Source organism: Lissotriton vulgaris, chromosome 7 (assembly GCF_964263255.1).
Source record: "Lissotriton vulgaris chromosome 7, aLisVul1.2, whole genome shotgun sequence".
In the NCBI taxonomy this organism is placed as follows: Eukaryota; Metazoa; Chordata; class Amphibia; order Caudata; family Salamandridae; genus Lissotriton; species Lissotriton vulgaris.
Genome location: NC_141695.1, coordinates 333,165,672 through 333,187,247, shown reverse-complemented (window position 1 = coordinate 333,187,247; position 21,576 = coordinate 333,165,672). Strand labels below are relative to the sequence as shown.

General features: G+C 42.9%; 1 protein-coding gene across 1 annotated transcript in view; it reads left to right on the top strand.

The window, feature by feature from the left end:
• Positions 1 to 12,200: 12,200 nt before the first annotated feature.
• PPFIA3 (PPFI scaffold protein A3) overlaps positions 12,201 to 21,576 on the top strand; it is an 838,878-nt gene continuing 829,502 nt past the window's right edge. The window contains exon 1 of the mRNA XM_086930190.1: positions 12,201 to 12,658. Coding sequence (XP_086786316.1) covers positions 12,425 to 12,658 — 234 coding nt within the window. The 5' untranslated portion in view covers positions 12,201 to 12,424. The remainder of the gene's footprint in view (positions 12,659 to 21,576) is intronic.

The window sequence follows — 21,576 nt, the reverse complement described above, 5'->3', positions numbered from 1 at the left end:
TTTCGTTCTGTGTTGCCCGGCTCGGATCAGGTCATCTATCACTGTGTCATGAAAGGTGCCTATGTTGTCATGATTGGTGTTGGGCATGAAAGTGGATTTTGGTTTAAAGTTAGTGATCGCCGAATGGTCAAGATTGACGTCAATGGTGTCTAGCGAGGTGTTCTCCTGTAGTCCGGTTTCTACTAATAGTTCCTGCAAAGCTAGCAATGCTGGAAGGTCTTTGACCCTAAGTTCAGTGTTCCCGGTTTCCTCTCCAGGATCACCTATTGTCTTGTTTCCCTCCGTGGATCTAGAATTTTTTTAATATGCAATTTTTTTAACTTTAATTTTCTGACAAATTAAAAAATGTTTATCCTGGTTTCTGGGTAGGTAAAAAGGCTTAAAGGGCAGAAAGAGAGCCCCAAACAGTGTTCTTTTTTTTTTTTTTTTAGCATTGTGAGTGGTCTGTTTGAGAGATTAACAATGTTTTTTTGTACTGTTTCGTCAACCATTATGTTGTTTCTTTCCCCTCAACATTTTTCCCACTGGTCCGCTTCCCCGTTCTGTGCCTCTTCTGATATCTTTGTTTGCCTCACTTTCTTCTCCACTTGTTTCATCCTGGCCTCTTCCTCTGCCTCTTCCTCTCTGTCCCCGTCCTCTTGTCATTGGTGCTGGTGTCGTCCTCTGTGTTTGTCGCCCCATTCTTAGGAGGTGGTATTAGTCTAAAAACGTCGTAGAACCCTTTAGTGCACTGTCCTGTGAAGCTTGTTGAACTGCTCCTGCAGTAGAAATAGTCTCACTGTCGCTGCTGGTTACAGATTCTGTTCCACTTGTCATGATTGTAGTCTCTTCTATTTGTTCTCCGGCACAATATCACACATACAGAAAACTTTATTGACAAATAGATTTCCACCAATCAGTACAATCTCGTTTTCACTAGACACTTTGTGGCACTTGAACACTTAGTCAAACGTAGTCTAGTGAATTCAAATATATTAATTCATATGTTTAAAGACATTGAAACGAATGCGGTTTGTTTCAGATATACCTCGATAATCAAGCTGCAATGTAGGCATGGTAGTACATAGAACCGTGTCAAGGGTGCCTACCTATGCTATTTAAAGCATAGAGTAAACTTTGCAGTACAGGATTAATATTAATAGGGCCCATCTAATAACCTCCCAGAATGAGCTATCACTGTTGAAAATGCTAAAATATACAGAGGGTCAATGCTCCAGTAAGAATAACACACTAAGATGTAGATGTATTATTTACCATTACCAAATGGATGCCTTTTAAACACTGTTTTAAGTGCATTATAGGTCTTGTCCTCCGTTTATGTCCGTGAACATGTGTGTAAAACAGGTGCTGACTTAAAAAAAAAATACAATATATATATATTTCATGTGATCAAGGCCCTACGCGGCGTGGCGGTGGTGTTGTTGGGCTTAACAAAATAAATAATTGCACCATCTATCTGGGTTTGCCTCGTCTAATTTACCTACCTGGATGTATGTTTGGTGGACGAACTTTGGATATATATATATATATATATATATATATATATATATATATATATATATATATATATATATATATATATATATATATACAGTGATTCAAATGCGAGCTTTGCACATTCAGCGTAAATTTGCACATAAAAGTGGTGTCTGTTTACAAGTAAAGCATAATTTGCACACTGAGAATGGCAGCTAAGAGCAGAGATTTGCACAAAAATATGTACTGTAATGCGCTACTTGCACAGTTATTTTTGTCAAATATGTAACCAATATATAAGGTTTTCCATGTATTGTACTGTAAAACGGGTCAGTTAAGGCACTAGACCGATACTGTTACCACCAAGATTACCGAGTAGCACTGTCTCTATGCACAAAAGAGCACTGTCACTTTAACACTGCATCACCAAAATAGAAAAAAAGTGGTTTGTTGGCATTTAAGGGATCCGGTAACACTACTCCGTGTCATGTGATCAAGGTACGTTGTGTACCGAAACGCGTAATGGCCGGCATGCTAAACAGCTAAATAAAGAAGATCTTAAGCACTTACCTGGGTCTGTGCTCCACATTTTTTTCCTGAAGGAAAAGCGCAAGCGACTGCTCGTGGGAGTGGAGTGGCGCAATATATATATATTTATATATATATACTGAAAAAAACATAGGTTTCAGGAACGTTATACTTAGGGATTAGCATTAAAAACATCTTAGAAATTCACTGAAAAAACCATAGGTTTCACACGTTATAGTTTGCTGGGCATTTCACTCATACAAAACCTTTGAAATTCCCCCGTTCTAGTTAGTTCAGCTAACTATAACTCGCGCGCCCGCAATGCAGTGCTGATGTCACATATTACATCACTCATGACATGGTCAGTAATATCACTCATGACATTTCAAATGACATCACTGATGACATCACTGATTACATCATCCAGAGAATGTGTGTCTTTCTGAAAAATACATATTTTTTATATATGGATATCTAAAGGTTGATAGAAGAATACATGGGTAAATAAGTGTCTAAATGGATGTTTTTTTTGTAAAATTGATTGTATAACTGACTTATTAAGTATATCTTAGTGAATACTAAGCGCCGGGACGCCCCTTTGCTGGGGCAGCTGTTGCGCTTAAAAAATCTAATAACATAACATACATGTATTAGCGAGTAATGTTTAAATATGTAAATATCTGTATCAGTGTTTCACTTTGTGTAGAAGTGGCTGCATGGGTTGGTGAGTAGCTACATGAGTGTCTATATGGGTTATTAGTGGAGTTTTTTGGTATCACAATGAGTGTCTGTATGGTTTGCTGGGGGTATTACTTAGCGCATAGATGCATGAATGACTGACTCCCTGTTTGTATATGTTTTGAAGGCAGAATGTCTGCAGGACTGTATGGGTGGAGGAGTGTGTGCATGGGTGTGTTAGTGAGTGAAGGGGTGTCTCAATAGTATCTTTATGAGTAATTAAATAATTTTTAAACAGGTATATGTGACTATTGATGTATATAAGTGAGTATATGTGAGAGTGAGAGATTGGAAGAGTTCCTGTATAAATAATTATGTAATTATGTGTTTCTATAAGTGATTGTTTAAGAGAGTAGGTATGTGTACATTTCTGTAGAAGTAAGTTTAGTTGTGTGTGTGTATAGCTGTATATGCAAGTAAATGGATATTTTAGTTTATTTCCATGTGAGTATGTGTGTGAGAAACTATGGATGAGTATCGGTGTGTAACAGGATGTATAGGTGTAGGAGTACATATGATGAGTGAGTACATGTATGAGTGACTATAGAATTGTTGGTGAATGAGTGGATGTGTATGTAGATGTTGGAATTACCTAAGAGGTTGTTGTAACTGGTATTGGTATCTCGATTTTAAAAAAAAATTATAGTTTCTATTTTTGAATGTGTGTATCAAAGGTTATATTAGGGTGAGAGGAGGTCTGCCACTCTTTCACAAGGATGATGTCATCAGTGATGTAATTTGAGATGTCATCAGTGATGTCATGAGTGATGTCACTGACCTTGTCATGAGTGATGTAATATGTGACGTCATCAGCAATGCATTGCGTGCACGCGAGTTATAGTTAGCTGAACTAACTATAACGGGGGACTTTCAAAGGTTTTGTATGAGTGAAATGCCCAGCTAACTATAACATGTGTTAAACCTATGTTTTGTTCAGTGAATTTCAAAGGTTTTTTAAATGCTAATTCCTAACTATAACGAGGCTAAAACCTATGTTTTTTTTCAGTGAATTTGCAAGGTTTTTAAATACTAATTCCTAACTATAAGATAACAAAAACCTAAGTTTTTTTTCAGTGAAAAAACCAACCCCCCCCCCAAAAAAAAAAAATAATTAAAAAAAAAATATATATATATATATATATATATATATATATATGTAATATAGTTTCACAAGTTGCCCATTGTGGGGTGCACTCCACTCTCAACAATCCATAGGGTCAGAGAAGAACCAGGCACACTCTACGTCAGCAGAGTCCTGACGCGTTTCGGGAAAAAGCTCCCTTCCTCAAAGGCTGTCTGCTGCACAATGAAAGCCACCATACAGATTTCCCAGCGATTTCCCTCTCTTTATTCAAATGCAAAACAACATTGAATTCAGGTGAGTAAATGCACCATTGCTTTCTGGGACTGGGAGTCCATAAAATAAAAAAACCCAGTGGGCTGCTGGTAGTCTGTTGTACACATTATTGCAAATCACGGGTGTGCCATCACAATAGTCACCCAATGCTGCCTTGTGTCAAAAGGTCCCGCCCGCTGAAACACAGTTCAGCGCAGGAACCGCTTAGTTCTGCGGCGATGCTCCCCTCGACCGAGCCGAACGAAAATATAAAGTTTCACAAGTTGCCCATAGCGGGGTGCACTCCACTGTCCACAATCCATAGGGTCAGAGAAGAGTGCACCCCGCTATGGGCAACTTGTGAAACTTTATATTTTCGGCTGGCTCGGTCGAGGGGAGTACTTTTCCATTCTTTTTTTCCTGTTGGACATTAACAAGCCCCGCATTATAGAAAAAAATTGCCCCCGGGATTTGCCCCACCCCGGGAGCTAATTAGGAATAAAACAAACATCTAGTTTTTTTTTCCTTTTCCACTGCGTACGAGTACAATACGCGTTTTTTTTATTATTTAAAAAAAAATGCGCCTAAACATCCACGAGCAGGCCTAGAGGGTCAACATGTTTCTATCCTACCCCCTTTCCTTATTTACCAACTTTGTTTCACTGTTTTCTTGTGACTCGGTGCTACCGAGGCACAAGATGGCTGCCAACACTTCCTGGTTTGGAGTGTTGACAGACAGTTGACATCCAATCAGCATGCAGCTCATGCAGCTCGTGCTCGTAATTGTACGGATTTCGGTACGCGTGCTGTACTTCGTCTCTAGATATCGCTATGATTTTACTTTTGATTTTCTCAGGAACTACTGAACGGATTTACTCCATTTAATAAACACAATCTGCTAACCGAACTCTACCCCTCTGCCAAATTTGGTGTAATTCCGTTCAGCCGTTCGGGCTGTAGCCCTGGCTAAAGGTCCCTATGGAAAATTGCATGGGGAAAACACGTTTTGGGACCCCCCTTTTTTCTCGGCCCCCACTTGACGAATCACCCCCAAACTTTCAGGGAAGGAGCGGAACCGAGCAGGCCATTTTCTTGGAACAATTCGCGAAGATTCGTCCACAGACGCCAAAGTTATTACAAATAGAATGTTGTGGATTTCCTATGGAAAGTAGGTCCTAACTATAACTGCCTACTGACGACTGCCAGTAGGAAATATATATATATATATATATATATATATATATATATATATATATATATATATATATATATATATATGTACGCTCGTGTGTGAAGACACAGCCACACACGCGGGGAGAAGCTTGAACTCGTCTTTCTTGCCACAGCATGCTTGAATAGCTGGGGAGCTCAAGAGAAAGTGATTCAGTCCCATTTCGCCGTGGAATTCCTGACGCGTTTCGAAGGCTCCCGCCTTCTCTTCAGAGGATTTGGCGAACTGATTGTGGGAATGCAGGTACCAGCCCTGATAAAGATCATGGCACGCCCCTGATGGGCAGTCCAAATGTCCCAGTGCCTGATGGGACTGGTAGTCCTGTTTCGTCTTGGCGCCCCATGTGTGGATCAAGGCGGACGAGTGGTCTCCCCTCGCCAGCCAGGCAACCTCACGATAGCGGAGTAGTAGGCGGATATATGCCCGTCAGACTAGCAAGCTGGATGCTTGCCCTGGGCGGCTCCTACCCTGAGGCTGCTTGGCGGTGCTCAGTGTGTATGCAGGGGCTCTGCTTGCTCGTTTCCATCATGGCGCTGCTGCACTCTTCTGGCGGGTGCGGTGAAAGGATGGTGATGGTTCCATCCACATATGTACGCTCGTGTGTGAAGACACAGCCACACACGCGGGGAGAAGCTTGAACTCGTCTTTCTTGCCACAGCATGCTTGAATAGCTGGGGAGCTCAAGAGAAAGTGATTCAGTCCCATTTCGCCGTGGAATTCCTGACGCGTTTCGAAGGCTCCCGCCTTCTCTTCAGAGGATTTGGCGAACTGATTGTGGGAATGCAGGTACCAGCCCTGATAAAGATCATGGCACGCCCCTGATGGGCAGTCCAAATGTCCCAGTGCCTGATGGGACTGGTAGTCCTGTTTCGTCTTGGCGCCCCATGTGTGGATCAAGGCGGACGAGTGGTCTCCCCTCGCCAGCCAGGCGACCTCACGATAGCGGAGTAGTAGGCGGATATATGCCCGTCAGACTAGCAAGCTGGATGCTTGCCCTGGGCGGCTCCTACCCTGAGGCTGCTTGGCGGTGCTCAACGTGTATGCAGGGGCTCTGCTCGCTCGTTTCCATCATGGCGCTGCTGCACTCTTCTGGCGGGTGCGGTGAAAGGATGGTGATGGTTCCATCCACATATGTACGCTCGTGTGTGAAGACACAGCCACACACGCGGGGAGAAGCTTGAACTCGTCTTTCTTGCCACAGCATGCTTGAATAGCTGGGGAGCTCAAGAGAAAGTGATTCAGTCCCATTTCGCCGTGGAATTCCTGACGCGTTTCGAAGGCTCCCGCCTTCTCTTCAGAGGATTTGGCGAACTGATTGTGGGAATGCAGGTACCAGCCCTGATAAAGATCATGGCACGTCCCTGATGGGCAGTCCAAATGTCCCAGTGCCTGATGGGACTGGTAGTCCTGTTTGGTCTTGGCGCCCCATGTGTGGATCAAGGCGGACGAGTGGTCTCCCCTCGCCAGCCAGGCAACCTCACGATAGCGGAGTAGTAGGCGGATATATGCCCGTCAGACTAGCAAGCTGGATGCTTGCCCTGGGCGGTTCCTACCCTGAGACTGCTTGGCGGTGCTCAGCGTGTATGCAGGGGCTCTGCTCGCTCGTTTCCATCATGGCGCTGCTGCACTCTTCTGGCGGGTGCGGTGAAAGGATGGTGATGGTTCCATCCACATATGTACGCTCGTGTGTGAAGACACAGCCACACACGCGGGGAGAAGCTTGAACTCGTCTTTCTTGCCACAGCATGCTTGAATAGCTGGGGAGCTCAAGAGAAAGTGATTCAGTCCCATTTCGCCGTGGAATTCCTGACGCGTTTCGAAGGCTCCCGCCTTCTCTTCAGAGGATTTGGCGAACTGATTGTGGGAATGCAGGTACCAGCCCTGATAAAGATCATGGCACGTCCCTGATGGGCAGTCCAAATGTCCCAGTGCCTGATGGGACTGGTAGTCCTGTTTCGTCTTGGCGCCCCATGTGTGGATCAAGGCGGACGAGTGGTCTCCCCTCGCCAGCCAGGCAACCTCACGATAGCGGAGTAGTAGGCGGATATATGCCTGTCAGACTAGCAAGCTGGATGCTTGCCCTGGGCGGCTCCTACCCTGAGGCTGCTTGGCGGTGCTCAGCCTGATGGGCAGTCCATATATATATATATAATGTCATAATTATTTTCCCCCTACCCATTACCACTTTACTAAAGTGATAATGGGTATTGGAAAAATATCAAACCTAATACTTACCAAGCTTCAAAGGCGTAATGCAGAATACAGGGAAACTCGAGCTGAAAACAACATGGCTGCCTTTAATTTTTGTAAAGGCAGTCATTAGCCAATATGCTAATGACTTGTCATCACTGTACACCTTGTTAGTACAATGGTACTTAAAAAAATACTTACCCTACTTATCTGCCATAATACCACAGAATTGTCTGCACACCATAATATATAATCCTACCAAATTTTGTAAATGTCTGACCAACGGTTTTCACACTACGCAAATTACAAAAGTCCTTGTAAAATGCACTGAGTTTCGTCCCTATTTTGGGTCCCACTTTTTTTTCTTTGACCCCACGCCCCCTTCACCAAACACCACAAAATGTCAGTAGTCCGACAATTGGGAGAGAAGTTGGCCTAATGGCTAAGCCAGTCGACCTCTAATCTGGGGAACTGGGTTCGAGTCTCGGCAATGAAAGCTGAACATCCTGTGATTCTGAACAAATCACTTCATCTCCCCGTGCCCTACAAAAATGAATGTGTCCTCATGTATTGTAACTGGTGCTATGTGAAGAGCTCTGATACCCGATTCAGTCAAGTTTGCGCTATATGAAACTCTGTAAAATAAAAAAATGAAAGGAGGCAGCAGGTCTACAAAGTTTATTGAACATTCGTCAAATGGATGCAAAGTTCTTAAGGGACAAAAAAAAAACAACCTTATCTCTGGCCACCCTAACTAAAACTACAGAGTGACTACTGCCAATCTGGGGGGGACGGAAGACCTGTAAGAGAGAGAGAGAGTTTTAGTTACCTAGTGCCGGTCGCTACTAGATAGTTCTAGTTAACTCTGGTTTTCCATCGAAAGAGCCATTTTTGGCTTGCCAATAACTTGGGCCCAGTTTGACGAATATTCACTAAACTTTCAAAAAAGAAAAGTTCATCCACCTAAGCTCCTTCCTGAAAAGTTTTGGGGTGATACGTCAAGCGGGGCAGAGAAAATTGGGGGGGGGGGGGGTCCAAAAGGGCAAAATGCATTTTCCATAGACTTCTTTAAGACCGGTTACAGCCAAAAACTGCTGAACGGAATTACATCAAATTTGGCTGGATGCTAGATTTTGGTTTGCAGATTGTGCTTTATGTGATTTGGTGGAAATCGGTTCAGTAGTTTTTGAGATATAAAGGGTTAAAAATAATAGTATATTTTGGCGGTTGGGCTTGAGAGCGTCCCGCGAGAGTAAAAATTGAAAATTAGAGGCTTGTCATTGGTCGAGAGGCCCATTTTTCCTGTGAGCCTTCCCTCTATCACTGGAGCGAGAGGTTCCTGCAACTCCCGCAAGACCAAGCCTTCTGATTGGCTGGCTGTTGGATTTTTAAAAAAGAAAGGGCCAGCATTATTGTTTACTGCGAAAAATTGGTAGTGTTGTGGAAATGAAGTAAAAAGCTATATCAGGGGACAGTAAAAAAGCACGCTGTCCCCCTAGATTCAGCGAGGAGGTGTCTAAGGGATGGTGAGGGTGTGAGCATATGTTTCTCTCTTTCACGTAATCAGATTCAGCCAGTAGGATAATTCATTGTTTGTAAAACAGGACAATAATCAAGAATAGTTTGAATATAAGAAGTAGTTGTATTGGCATCAGCCTCTTTGTCATTTCATTGTGCAAGAATTTCACTCGTTTAGAAAAAGTAACAGCCGAAACGTGTTTCGCCCTTTGTGACAAATCAAACCAGGGCTTTCTCAAGGCTAGTTATTGTAATCAACAGTCAAAGGTCAAAAGGTACATTTATACATTCCTATTTGCTTCAAAAGACAAGTATCAACATCCGAGGCATATAGTGTCCATATACTGTTTGTAAATTCGAGAGAAGTCCCAGGTGCTAATCCTGTGTGAGGGTTGATCGAGCGATATATAATCAGGAGGTGTCTAAGTTTTTACGATCTTGCGGGACTCTTGCTGTATTGTGAATGGTAAAAAGGAGTAGATGAGTTCTCAATACACACTACTAGTAAGAATGCATATTGTGGTCCTTGTTTTTTAAACCAAGTGTGTAACAGATAAGTACTGTCATAAGTAGACGGTGAATTTTATTTTTGTAAATGTTACAATCTCGCTAAACTCTCACTGGATCGTGAAAAGTAGGAAGAAGTAGGTCATGTTTGAATACACTCTAGTATGCACACTTGTTACTGAAGGTGGTGTTTATCAGAGTCTAATATGTACACCCTTTGGCTTGAGAAGAGTTGAGTAGAGTTAAGGCTCTTCCCACACCATACTATTATATCCATCGTCTTTGAGAGAGTGGTCTGAAAGGAGAGGCCAGTCCATCCACACACCCTACTAAGCACACCCGTCATCTGTTAGAGATCTGACAGAAAAGGGCAGTCTCTCCCCACACGCTACTACAACTATTCGTCATCGGAGAGAGAGGTCTCAAAGGAGAGGACAGTACATGTGCACACTGTAGTGAGCACACCCGTTATCTGAGAGAGGTCTCAAAGGAGAGCCCTGCCCTTCACACACTACTATGCACTCCTGTCATCTGAGAGAGTGGTTTCAAATGAGGCCTGTCATTCTCCATACACCCTATTACGCACACCTGTCATCTGGGAAAGAGGTCTGAAAGGAGAGTTCAGTGTCTCCCCACTCACTACTACGCACACCCGTCATTTGAGAGAGAGAGAGGGGTCTCTCTGGAGAGGCTAGTCCGTCCCCACACCCTATTACACACTCCATCCGAAAGAGTGGTCTCAAAGGAGATCGAGTCCATTCACTCACTCTACTATGCACATCCGTCATCCAAAAGAGAGGTGTTATACAAAAAAGGCACTCTCTCTCTACACCCTACTATGAAAACTAATACTATATAATATGTTACAACTTTAATGTAAAATCACATACAAAGGCTATGAAAAGTCTGGTATTCGAATATTTATGAACTTGCTGGGATGATGTCTTAATATGACACTTACAAGATCTGACGAGATAGACAATCCCAACACAAATATTGTTGTAATACTCAATTTTATTCTCCGACATAATTGTTTATAAGCATTTTGCAAATTGTGCACCCTTCCCTGCTATGTTACAATAAAAACGCCATACCTTTTCAAAACCATTTCTGCGCACAGGCTATATTATACAAATATTCTACCATACATACACTCACAAAATAAATTAATTAACTAAAAAAAAAAGACCTTAGAAATTAGCTGAAAAAAAAAGGTTACATTATAGTTGAATGTAATAAAAAGTTATGTTTTCGTTATAAAAAAAACAACAAAAAAACCCTAAAGCTTCAGTGAAAAAAACAACGGTTAACGTAACTTTATAGTTGAGTGAATTTCTCAGTGCAAAACATTAATGTTTTGAACAAAAAAAACCTAGGAAAATCACCAGGTCCAGTTAGTAGCGCTAACTATAACTTACAGCCCCTCCATGCACTGCTTATGACCTCACATATGACAAGACTCATGACCTGTTCTTTGATATATTGTTTAATGACAACTGACAAAAACAAAACAATGAATGGACTCGCAAGTATTTGAATATGTGATATTGAAGTCAGACACAGATTGCAGCAGTAGATGCATAGTTCACTTTGCCACTAGACCCTGGGAAGCCAGTATTAAAACAAAAAATTATGTAATGCGACCCTGCTGGTGGAAAAACGAAAAATCTAAAATAACTTAATTGGAAAAAAAGTGCTATATGCAAAATTAAAAAAATAATTAAAGTAAAAATCAGAAATTCTAGTTTGGTTAGACAGCACTATGTACAAATGTAAAGCAATGGGGAGCTACTGCTAAATTGAAATATTGCAGCTTTTTAAATAAAATACTTTTACATATTTGTTTTTATATGAAATTAAGCATAATTGTATACCCAAAGTTCTGTTTGATTTCTATCTGTATTCTTGCTAATGCTTTGTGACCCATGTTAAAAAGTTTTCTTCAGATGCCAGTTTTAAGGCCCTTAAATCCTTCCTTCAGTATCTTTCGCATTTTACGAGGCCTTCGCCATAGGGTCCTTAGATTGCTATGTTTAATTTCGGACTTCTTTATTAAAGAAAAAAATGTATGTTTGTTGTAGGTTATACATTTTTAGATCTGGTGTTCGCTAAGACCTTATGGTTTTACTAAGTTTCTATGTATAATATACCTACAGAGGTGTTTGTTGTACATTGGTCGTTTGTGGCATTCTGATTTTTCTTCAACATACAGTTTGGGCTAATGGGTCAGCCCCTTCGCTGACTTCAAGTGATAGAATTTTGATATTTCACATTCTGGTCATTTACATACAAAGTAGTTCTCTTCCGTGCCAGATATTACTATAGCAGTGTGTACTTTTTGACACCAAAAACATATTTTTGCTTTTATTTTACTTTTCCGCAAACATTTTCTTATAAATTGGCTGAGGGCCCAGCATCTCCTCCCTTTACCCAAAAAGAATTTATTTAAAACATCCTTGCAAAAGAATGATAAAGGCCAGACCAATTGGCCATGCCAATCCTTCTTTTTATGTTTGTTACACATTTATGCAGTGAAGCTGTTTTTTGCTTGGCTGTGCTCTATTCTGTTAGGGGCAGAAACGATTACTGCAAATGAAGGCTTAAAACAGGTGGAGGAAAACCTGTTTTTGATTTCATACTAGTTTAATAAAATACCTTTTTGTTGTTTTTCAGTATTTGGGCTTTTCCATCCAGTGTCCCAGTTTGGTTGGACGGATGACCTTTGTGGCTGTTCCTGCCCTACACCTCTGGATTTGATCGGCTTCCTACTTCCTTGGGAAATTTCAACTACCTGATTTCATCTCTGAATTACTGTGATTGGTTTTCCCAGTTGACCATCCTTGTAAGCCTCCTCTCCCTTTCTGCTCCTGCTGCAATTGCCCCAGAGAGTGTTGGGCACGATGATGTGCGAAGTCATGCCGACCATTAATGAAGATAATCGCCGGGGGTCCTCCTACAGCTCGGATGATGCCAACTTTGAGCAGTTGATGGTGAACATGCTGAATGAGCGGGAGCGGCTGCTGGAAACGCTGCGGGAGACACAGGAGAGCCTTGGAACGTCACAACTACGCCTGCGTGAACTGGGGCATGAGAAGGAGTCTCTTCAAAGACAGCTGAATATTGCTCTGCCTCAGGTAAGGAGAGAAGAAGGGAGGAGAGCTACATGAGGCAACCCTTAAAAGAAATGTACACATGGCATGTGTGATGCAGTGTAGTTCTATGTAGGATAGAGTAATTTCCCCGAAGAAAGGCAAGCTGGTGATATTACAAAAGTAGCTGAAAGATAATGTGAGAGACCAACACACAGAGTTGAACAGCTTAAAAAAGGGCCCTGGAATGTTATATACAGCTGGGGAATGTCCAAAGTTCTAAGACTTTTCTGTAAAGGGAATGACCCACAGGGGTTGATCCTGAAGAAAGATTTGAAAGGAGGGAGGGAGATAGTCTTGACACTTGGTGAATAATCTTGCAGGTGGTGCACAGAATGTGGGAGAAAACGATCTCTAGGGAGATGTGCAGGATGTGTTGAGTTAGAGATATCTTGCAAGATAAAGTATTTGGTGTAGTTCTATAGATAAATGTAAATAGTGCATCTGATGAACTATCCAAGGGAAATATGGAGTGCATGTGTGATGAAGCTCTCAAATAAGATTTACAGTCTTCAATGTGAAAGATAGTGGCCTTTGAAGATTATATATTCCTATTACCAGGGCATACTCCACCTGCACCATTTCAAACAAGGGCAGGGAGCAGAAGGGTATACGGTCTGTGTGAGACATACTCCTGAATCTTTAAGGATCCTAAGCTGTCAGTGAAGTGTGTCTTACAGGTAACAACTGTGTAATAAAGTGCCTTTCTCCAGACACCAAGGCTAGAAACATTTGATTGTGAACAGTTGATACAGCTTTGTGTATGTCCTGCTATTTGTATTGACTGTTCTTTCTGCCTTTTATTGCTCCCACTTCAGATTGATTTTTTTTGTATTTGTGTTTTTCCCTTTTAAATAACTTGGGGTTCTAAATATTGCCTTGTACGACTGACTTCATTTATGTATTTGGAGCTGTGTACAGGCTAAGGTTGCAGTTGCCTTCTCTCACTTCTGTCCAAACTCTTGCCACCTTCCTGTGGGACAAGTTGTCTTTTCCCTACCATCCGTCCCTCCCATTTGGAGGCGTCTGGCAGTTGCTGACCTAATGGGGCTACCGCTTAGCTACTTCTTCCCCTCCCCCATGTAAGCCATGCTTGCAGGGCATCTAGATAAAGGGTGCTAGGTTAAGATCAACGTCCTGCAGAAAATTTCTTGTTTTGGCCTGGAAAGTGCATTAGGGCCTGAAACTGTATGGTAAATCTTATTATAACTTTTCCTGCCTTTGCTGTTATTAAGATACTAATTTGGTCCTGTTGGTAAGCCTATCCGGTCCTCGAAGGATCCAATAAACTAATACAGTTAATGCTATTGCAAGGTGTTACACTTAGCCCTCCCTACTTTTTGGACTTTCATACTGTAATTACCTCCATCAACAAGGGCTCCACCTCCTAATTTCCCTAACCACTACCTTCCCGCTTTGTTTGGATCCCAAATCCATCCACAGACCAATTTACAGAACATACTTTGCCCATCCAGGCTAAAACGTATGTCATGAATTCATATTACCAGACTTTGCCTTATCAGTTGCCTGTGCAACTGCTGCCCCAGGAGCTAAGTACATAATCTTATTCTAAAATGTGCAACCTCTGCTAAATATGTCCAGACAAAAATTTCCATAATGTGTTTGTAGCTTAGCTTCCACTGTATTTGATCTTTACACTTCAAAATACAAAGTTATATCTATATATAGACCCTTCTGGAAAGAGGCTGTGCTGCTCCAGCTTAAATCATTACTTCATGTAGCAAAGCTCCTGCCGCACTAAAATGAAGAATTTCTGGCCTGATTTAGAGCTTGGCGGATTGGTTCTCTGTCACAAACGTGACCGATATCCTGTCAATTGTATTAGAAGTGCATTATATCCATTATTTCCATGATCTTGGTTTCTGAGCTTCCACTGCTGCAGGTCTAGCAAACATTCAACAACTCTGTCAGAACCACAAGCATAGATATTGATCTCTGTTCCCCTCAACCACATCTATCACGGTAACTAAATCATTGAGCATAAAAGTCTCAACCTTGTGTTCTCGGAAGTAAAAACATTCAAACCCCCCTCTAGAACTCTGAAAGCTGAGAACTGCTACACAGTGTATTGCTAACGAAGTCTTCGTTAAAAATAAAATATGCAAAAAATCCCACCACTTTGGCCTTCTATGCAATGTGTCAGAATGGCAAAATATTTCCTAACTACTTCTACACTCCTCCTCTACCTTCACACACTATTCCACAACCCACTGTGCGCCCACTATTTCAAATCCTGCGGCCCACCTTTCTGGCATTCACCCAATTCTTGCTTTAAATTTTCTTATCACCTTTAAAACTCAATTCTTATTCCTCCTCTTTGTCACTCCTCTCCTTAGCATCTCATTGTGCTATTAGAACTATCCTTTCTGATGGATACTTGTAACTGCATATTTCTTACCTTGTGAATACCCCAGGTGCCAAAATGGATCAGGGGAGTATTCTTCAGCAATTCGCTTGTGTTCTGGTAGGTAGCATTGTGCTACTGCGTATTGGGCCTGTCCCGCCCCGAAAGTGATGTTGGGGCCACAATATAATTGTCACAGCCGCACGTCAATGTCTGTTCTTTCTTTTGACACCTTTTGACATGGATTTAGAGCTCACTAACTCACTTCGGTCACAGACTCGCCCCAAACAGTTGGAAACCACCTCCAGACAATGAGGTTTCTGGGATTTTCCATTAACATGCCAATATCACACCTCACTCCTTCAGAGGTTCCCTTCCATTGGAGCCTTCCTGGACAAGGTGCTGTTCGGGGTTTTCCAATGTTTTTGTATTTGACCTGGGTCACAGTGAGAGTGGCTCTGATGCCTCTTGGTCTTCTGCGCCCTGTTAATGGACATATTAGGTGGTACATTTGGTCTCTGCAGTGGGATCTGAAGTCTCAGTGGGCTCACACCAAGGAAACCTTTTGAATTCCATCCAAGTGTTGAAGTAGACTGTGACAGATTTACGAAGTTGGGGGCTGGACCGCAATTGGATCTGTGGCAGACCCCTCTCCCTACCCTACCTAGAACTAATGCTTGTAACAGATGCATAATTGCTGGGTTGAGATCAAAAGATTCTAGTCTTAGGCCAAAACCCTCCTCCACATCAAACTGTTGGAGTTGCAGGTGATTCGCTTTGCATTGCTGGCCAGCCACCCATCTCTACAATGGAAGCAGGTGCAGTTCCTCACAGGCACCATCACCATATGGTACTGGAACAAGCAGGGACGAATGGGATTGTGGGGCCTGGCGGAAGAGAATTTATTACCTAGATCCCAAGAGAGCTCAGTCTTTACATTCATAGTACCAAAGACCATCAGGTAGATAATCCGCTTTTTCTGCGGTTCTCTGTGGCAAAGAAGAGCAAAGGTGTGCTGAAATAAAGGTGGATTGTCCTGTGCATTAAAATCTGTTGTAGACTAATCAGAAAAAGAACCTCCAGAAGGCTTTCACGCAAATTCTACCAGAGGTAAAGTTGCTATCACTGCACTAGCATATTGAGTACCAGGCTTGGATATTAGCCAGGCTGCAACATGGGCATCCGTTCGCAAAGAACTACAGCCTGGGTAGCTAGCCCCAGTGGGTAGGACACTTTGCTATTTCAGTCCTGCAGGATTTCCTGGTGTTGGTCTTTCCCCAGACTCTCCACCTTGCAAAGTACTGCCTTAGAATCCATTAACCCCTCCCCTGCTGATGACGGAACCGCTCCGTCATCAGCCGCGGTCGCGCTCTGCTGATGGTGGAGCGGTTCCGTCATGGCCTGGCCGCCGCGCCTGCGCGGCCCTGATTTCGCACCTGCTCTGCACGTTTTATTGAGCTGGCTGGGCCATCACGGAACCGCTCCGTAATGAGCACAGCGCAACCGACGCTGGTGACGGAGCGGTTCTGTCACCAGCATGCGCCCTCCGCTGGCCGCCCTCCCCCTTAGCACTGCGGCGGAATAGCCGCCGCAGTGAAGGGTTTAATAAGGGAAAGGAATCCTCATTTAGAAGGATCCATCAGAAGAACAAGTTACTTACCTTCGATAATCCTCTTTCAAGTATATAATATTACTAACCTCAGATTCCTCACCACCCTCCTGCCTCCCTGTGAAATGGCCTTTTTTTACCATTTAAAAAGGTCCCAAGTTAGAGATCCAGAAGACATTTTGGAATATTTATCACATTTATGATCTACAAGTCCTACTAATTTTTGGAGATCTCTTTTTCTAAGAAAATATTTTTTAAACTTCAGAAGTGAAAGAAGTATTCATCAGAAGAACAAGTTACTTAACTTAAGTAACATTCTTAATTGTGGATATTCTATCTAACCGCAGATTCTTAAACAATCCACCTTCCTTCTCGTTCTGTGGACTGGAATCTTCTCGTCCATGGTGAAAAGATCTGCACACTGGAACAATCTGATTACTGAAGGCGCCGCGTCTGACGACGTGGACTGATATCAGGAAGAAACCGACATTGACAAGCTGAGATGGTGAATATATTGTGGCCGCCATGTCTCTAGTGTGACGTACCGTACACAGAGCTGCATAATGCTACCTACAGGCATGCAAGGGAGTTGCTGAAGAACAATCTCCATATCCAGTCTGTTGCCTGGGGGTATTCACAAGATGAGAAATCTGCAGATAAATGGGGTATTCGCCAGAGAGCGTAACCGTAGGTAAGTAACTTGTCATATTTCACCTCACCCCCTCATTCTCTGCTTCTATTAAACCTGATATTGCATATCCTCTTTCTCCCTCCCAACCCATCATGCTCTTTTTAACCTCTGCTCTTTCCCTTTGTAATCCTGCAGTGTCACTCATCTTGCTCTAACCAGAGAACGACTCAAATCTAATCCCTCACTACTTACTTCACGTCACCATCTAACCTACTCTCTACTTCTTATTGCCTTAAAAAATTACTTACCAGAAATGGCTTAACCCAGGAGTTTGCCCTACCTGATGGTACCTAAGATTATGAATGTGTTAGCTTTCAAATGTGCACAAAGCTTTTTCTCCAGACTAGCACATTTACTGTAGAACTTGTAATGTACACACAGCAATGTGCAATCAAATGGCCGATGCACTACAGTGTTTAAAAGATGGACCTGAAGAGTAGATTTGTAAAACATTCTCCGAGTTCCTGTTCAGAAAGCTACAGTTTTCCGCTTTGGCCTTAGGCACAGCACTTTCACTTCCACAGTAGAAGGGAAATGGACGAATGGAAGATTTTAAGAGTATGCGCAATTGGGCTATACACTTTAATTTGTTTTCAGTGGAAGATGATCTCACTGGCCTTGGGAGTTACAATTGCCTTTACGGGGCTGTATTACCGAAAGTGCCCCAGGGGCAGAAAAGGCATGTGCACCTGCTTTATGCACCCAAGCACTTTGGTATTAAAGTGTCTGCAGACTCTTCTGTAATATTGATGGCTCTGGTGCACATTTAGAACCTGCGCTATTGTGAAAGGGCTCTCCCCTCATTTGCATGGGTCATGCCCGATCACTCAGTCTCTGCACCCGCCGAATTAAGGATGCACGTACAGAAGTAAACAGGCATTTAGAAGGCATACTGACAGTGGCCACAAAAAGATGATGCACTGTCAGTGAGGACAATCCTCTGGAGAGGGGCAAAGTGGTCCCATGGAAAGCCTCCCTCCCTAAAATCCCCCAGTAGGCGGGTGCAATCACTCACTGCACCTCCTGCAAGATCTTTCTCCCCTCTCTAAAGTGCAGATGGGTTGCCGACTGCACAGAGAAACACGGGGCGGCTTTGAAGCAATTGTTCCATATTTCACTGAATGCGCTGCCCCGTGGCAGCACAAGATCGGGGCTGTCGTGAGGGCAGCGCATTCATCATGCTAGTGTGCACTGTCCCTGTTTAAAGTGCGCGCTGTAGTGCAAACAGGGAAACTGCGCCCTATTTCTAATACGGACCCTGATGGCACTGTATTAACCTTATAAAGGCGTACAACTCAATAGTGCATCTACCACTATTATATATAGTTAGGAAGCATAGCCTGCAGATGAATGTGACACTAAAGATCTTATTTGACAGCTGCAATACAACCTTATGAGTGTACTGGAGTTGGGCTTAGTTAAAAATAGACATACCTCTTGTGCCACTAAGTAGACCAGCTTGCAAGAGATGGAGGGGAGCTACCGACCTTTACTCTACCACCTAGGGTTGTGGAACTCATGTTGACTGCCATGAACCCCGCTAGAAAATCCATTATACAGTAAGTTTGTTCAGTGGTGTAAATCAGACGATATGAACTATTTTTATTCCCATCTTTACGCTTTAAACTATCTGTCGACTATTGGGACCTGTCAGTAGCTCACTGTAAAGGGTTATTTGGCTGCCCTATCCACATAAATGTGTCTCTCTCACTACTTTCTTCATTGAATGCATCATTGGTAGTGCTTTTTTCTGCAAGGTTTACTCGAATTGTTGTTTCCTACTCTGTTTACATTACCTCCTTGTGATTTGAATTCTGTTTTAAGGTTCCTCTTGGCGAACCGATATACCGTTGACTGGTTCAACTTCTTAGTCTGAAAACTGTATTCCTAATGGCAGGAAGTTGGGCCCCTATGGCCAGTGAACATCCGGCACCATCACCCTTCACTTTATTCTACTAGATAAATTAGTACTTTGAACCTGTCCTTCATTCCTATTGAAAGTGATAGCTGCCTTTCACATGGGCCAGTCCATCACTCTTCTAACTTTCTTCCTCTTCATTCAAAGAAGGAAGATGAGTGAGGACAGAGACTTGAGCCCAGCCATACATTATCTTATTATATCAGCTGCACACAGCAAGACCGAGTAGAGATCAGTTCTTTGCGGGCATAAACTCACGTCGCTTTACCCTGTGCATGAAGATCTGCAATACCGTGGTCAAGGAGGAACCTGCAGCTGGCATTTTTGACTACTCCATGAGGACCATGGCACTTTCATGGCTCTCACAAAATGTGTTGCGGTGACTGATATCTACTGGGCGCCACGTTATCATGATTGCATACATTTCCTAAAATGTATTGCCTCATAGCTCACTCTGTTGGGGAGGGATGCTTGAACAGGATTCTGCTGCAAGGTTTTCCTTGGTTTATCTGCACTCCCAAATGCCACCTCCCCAGAGTACATATATATTTTTGGGAACTTATTCATGAGGGCAGGAATGTGCGGAAAGCGGTATGCATCAGAAGAAAAATGTGGTAACGATATTTCTGATGAATACTGTCCCTTGCCACAGATTTCTAGCTGTTTTTCCTTCTCCCTTGATGACTTAGTGCTGTGTTAAATAAGATCACAAGGTATGAAAATATGAGGCGCTTTATTTCTTAATTCTTCGCTGCACTCCTTGATAGGGCATGCAAGAAGTACCAAAATCGAACATTAGCCTGTTGCATTGCATCTTTTATGTCTGGATGGCGTCACATCCTGGGTGGAATGGGTCGTTGATGAGGTCGCATGATATCATCTGGTGACGTCATTGAGCTATTTCTGAAGTAAACTTTTCCGGATTTAGACTGGCGCCTGGAAGATGCTCATAGGGTGAGGAATCTGTCATAAGATCGTGTATCCAACAGAAATATGGTAACCCTCTTATTCTTGCAGGGTCGTGTGGAGTGCAAATGAGCTTCCTCTTGTGTGAGATTTAATAAAGGAGGGGACAGATGCTGGGATGGGGGTTGAGTATAGCCAGCCTAGAGCATATGGCTCTGGATTGGTAGTAGGTACTGAGTTTTGCTAAGGGAAATAGAGACCTGAACCTTGAATGGCACGATGAGTTAAGCACATTCCTTCAAGTGCCCCTACCCACAGGCATAATGCCCAAAATGTCCAGTACCTATTCAGTTTCAAAGTGTCCTAATATATACAGGAGTTTAACTGACCCCCAATATTCCCTCCAACAATTCTCAGACTGCTAATAGCCTGCTAAGTGTAAAGGTGCCGGAATATATTACCATTAATCCGAGTTTTTCTTTTCCCCTGAGCGCACCTAGCATAATTCTTTACTCTGGTAAGAACTCTTCCCAGTGTTTGTCATCTAAATTGATCCCTAGCTCTCTCTCCCACCACTCTTATCTGGCAAATTAATTTGTTAGTGATATGCCTTATCTTCAAGATTGTGTATTGTCTGGTAACTAGAAGTGGTGTTGATATAAGGTTTTGTTTGACCTGCTCCCCCCATTCTCCACACCCCCTCCCAATGCTGTGAAGTATCTTGTTGCTCCTTTGTTAAACCCTGTTTGTAATGTGCAGTATCTGACTTGTGTAAATAATAAATACTTTCTGTCTCAGGAACCATATATACCCTTTTTATGTGCTTAAATGAGTCATGGAGAAGTGTGGCTCACTGGTTAGAGCAGGCAGACCCTGAAGCAGAGGTCAGACCCGGGACCAGGGTTCGATTCCCGACGCGGCAGGGTGTTGAGCTCAAATGTCCACGGACTCGATAATTCTCGCTTCGGTGCCTGACCTAATCATGGGTTCACACTCTGCAACTCTGGGCATTAAGCTTGCTTAATCTCCACAACGGCCCCCCCGCGGCGGGATGCCTGGCTTTCACCTTGGGGATGCCCTGTAGGGGCTATCTCACAGGGAAAAACCAGGACGGGTTCCCAAGGCAAGCGCGGAGATACCCCTTCGGGGGTCGATTCTGGCGCTATATAAGAAATGTAATAATAATAATAATAATAATGACACCCTTGGAAAAGATCTCTCAGTCTAAAACTGCTCCCTTACCTCCAAAATGTTCAAAGAGGGTATGGTCCTTTCCGAAGAAAAGTTCTCATTGCCTAATATGGTGTGAGAAGGAGACATGGATGGTTAGTTGCTCCATATATATCAGTTGGTCCGAAATTATCAACATAACTGACAATTTATATAGATTTTGCCAAAATTGCTTTTTTGGCAT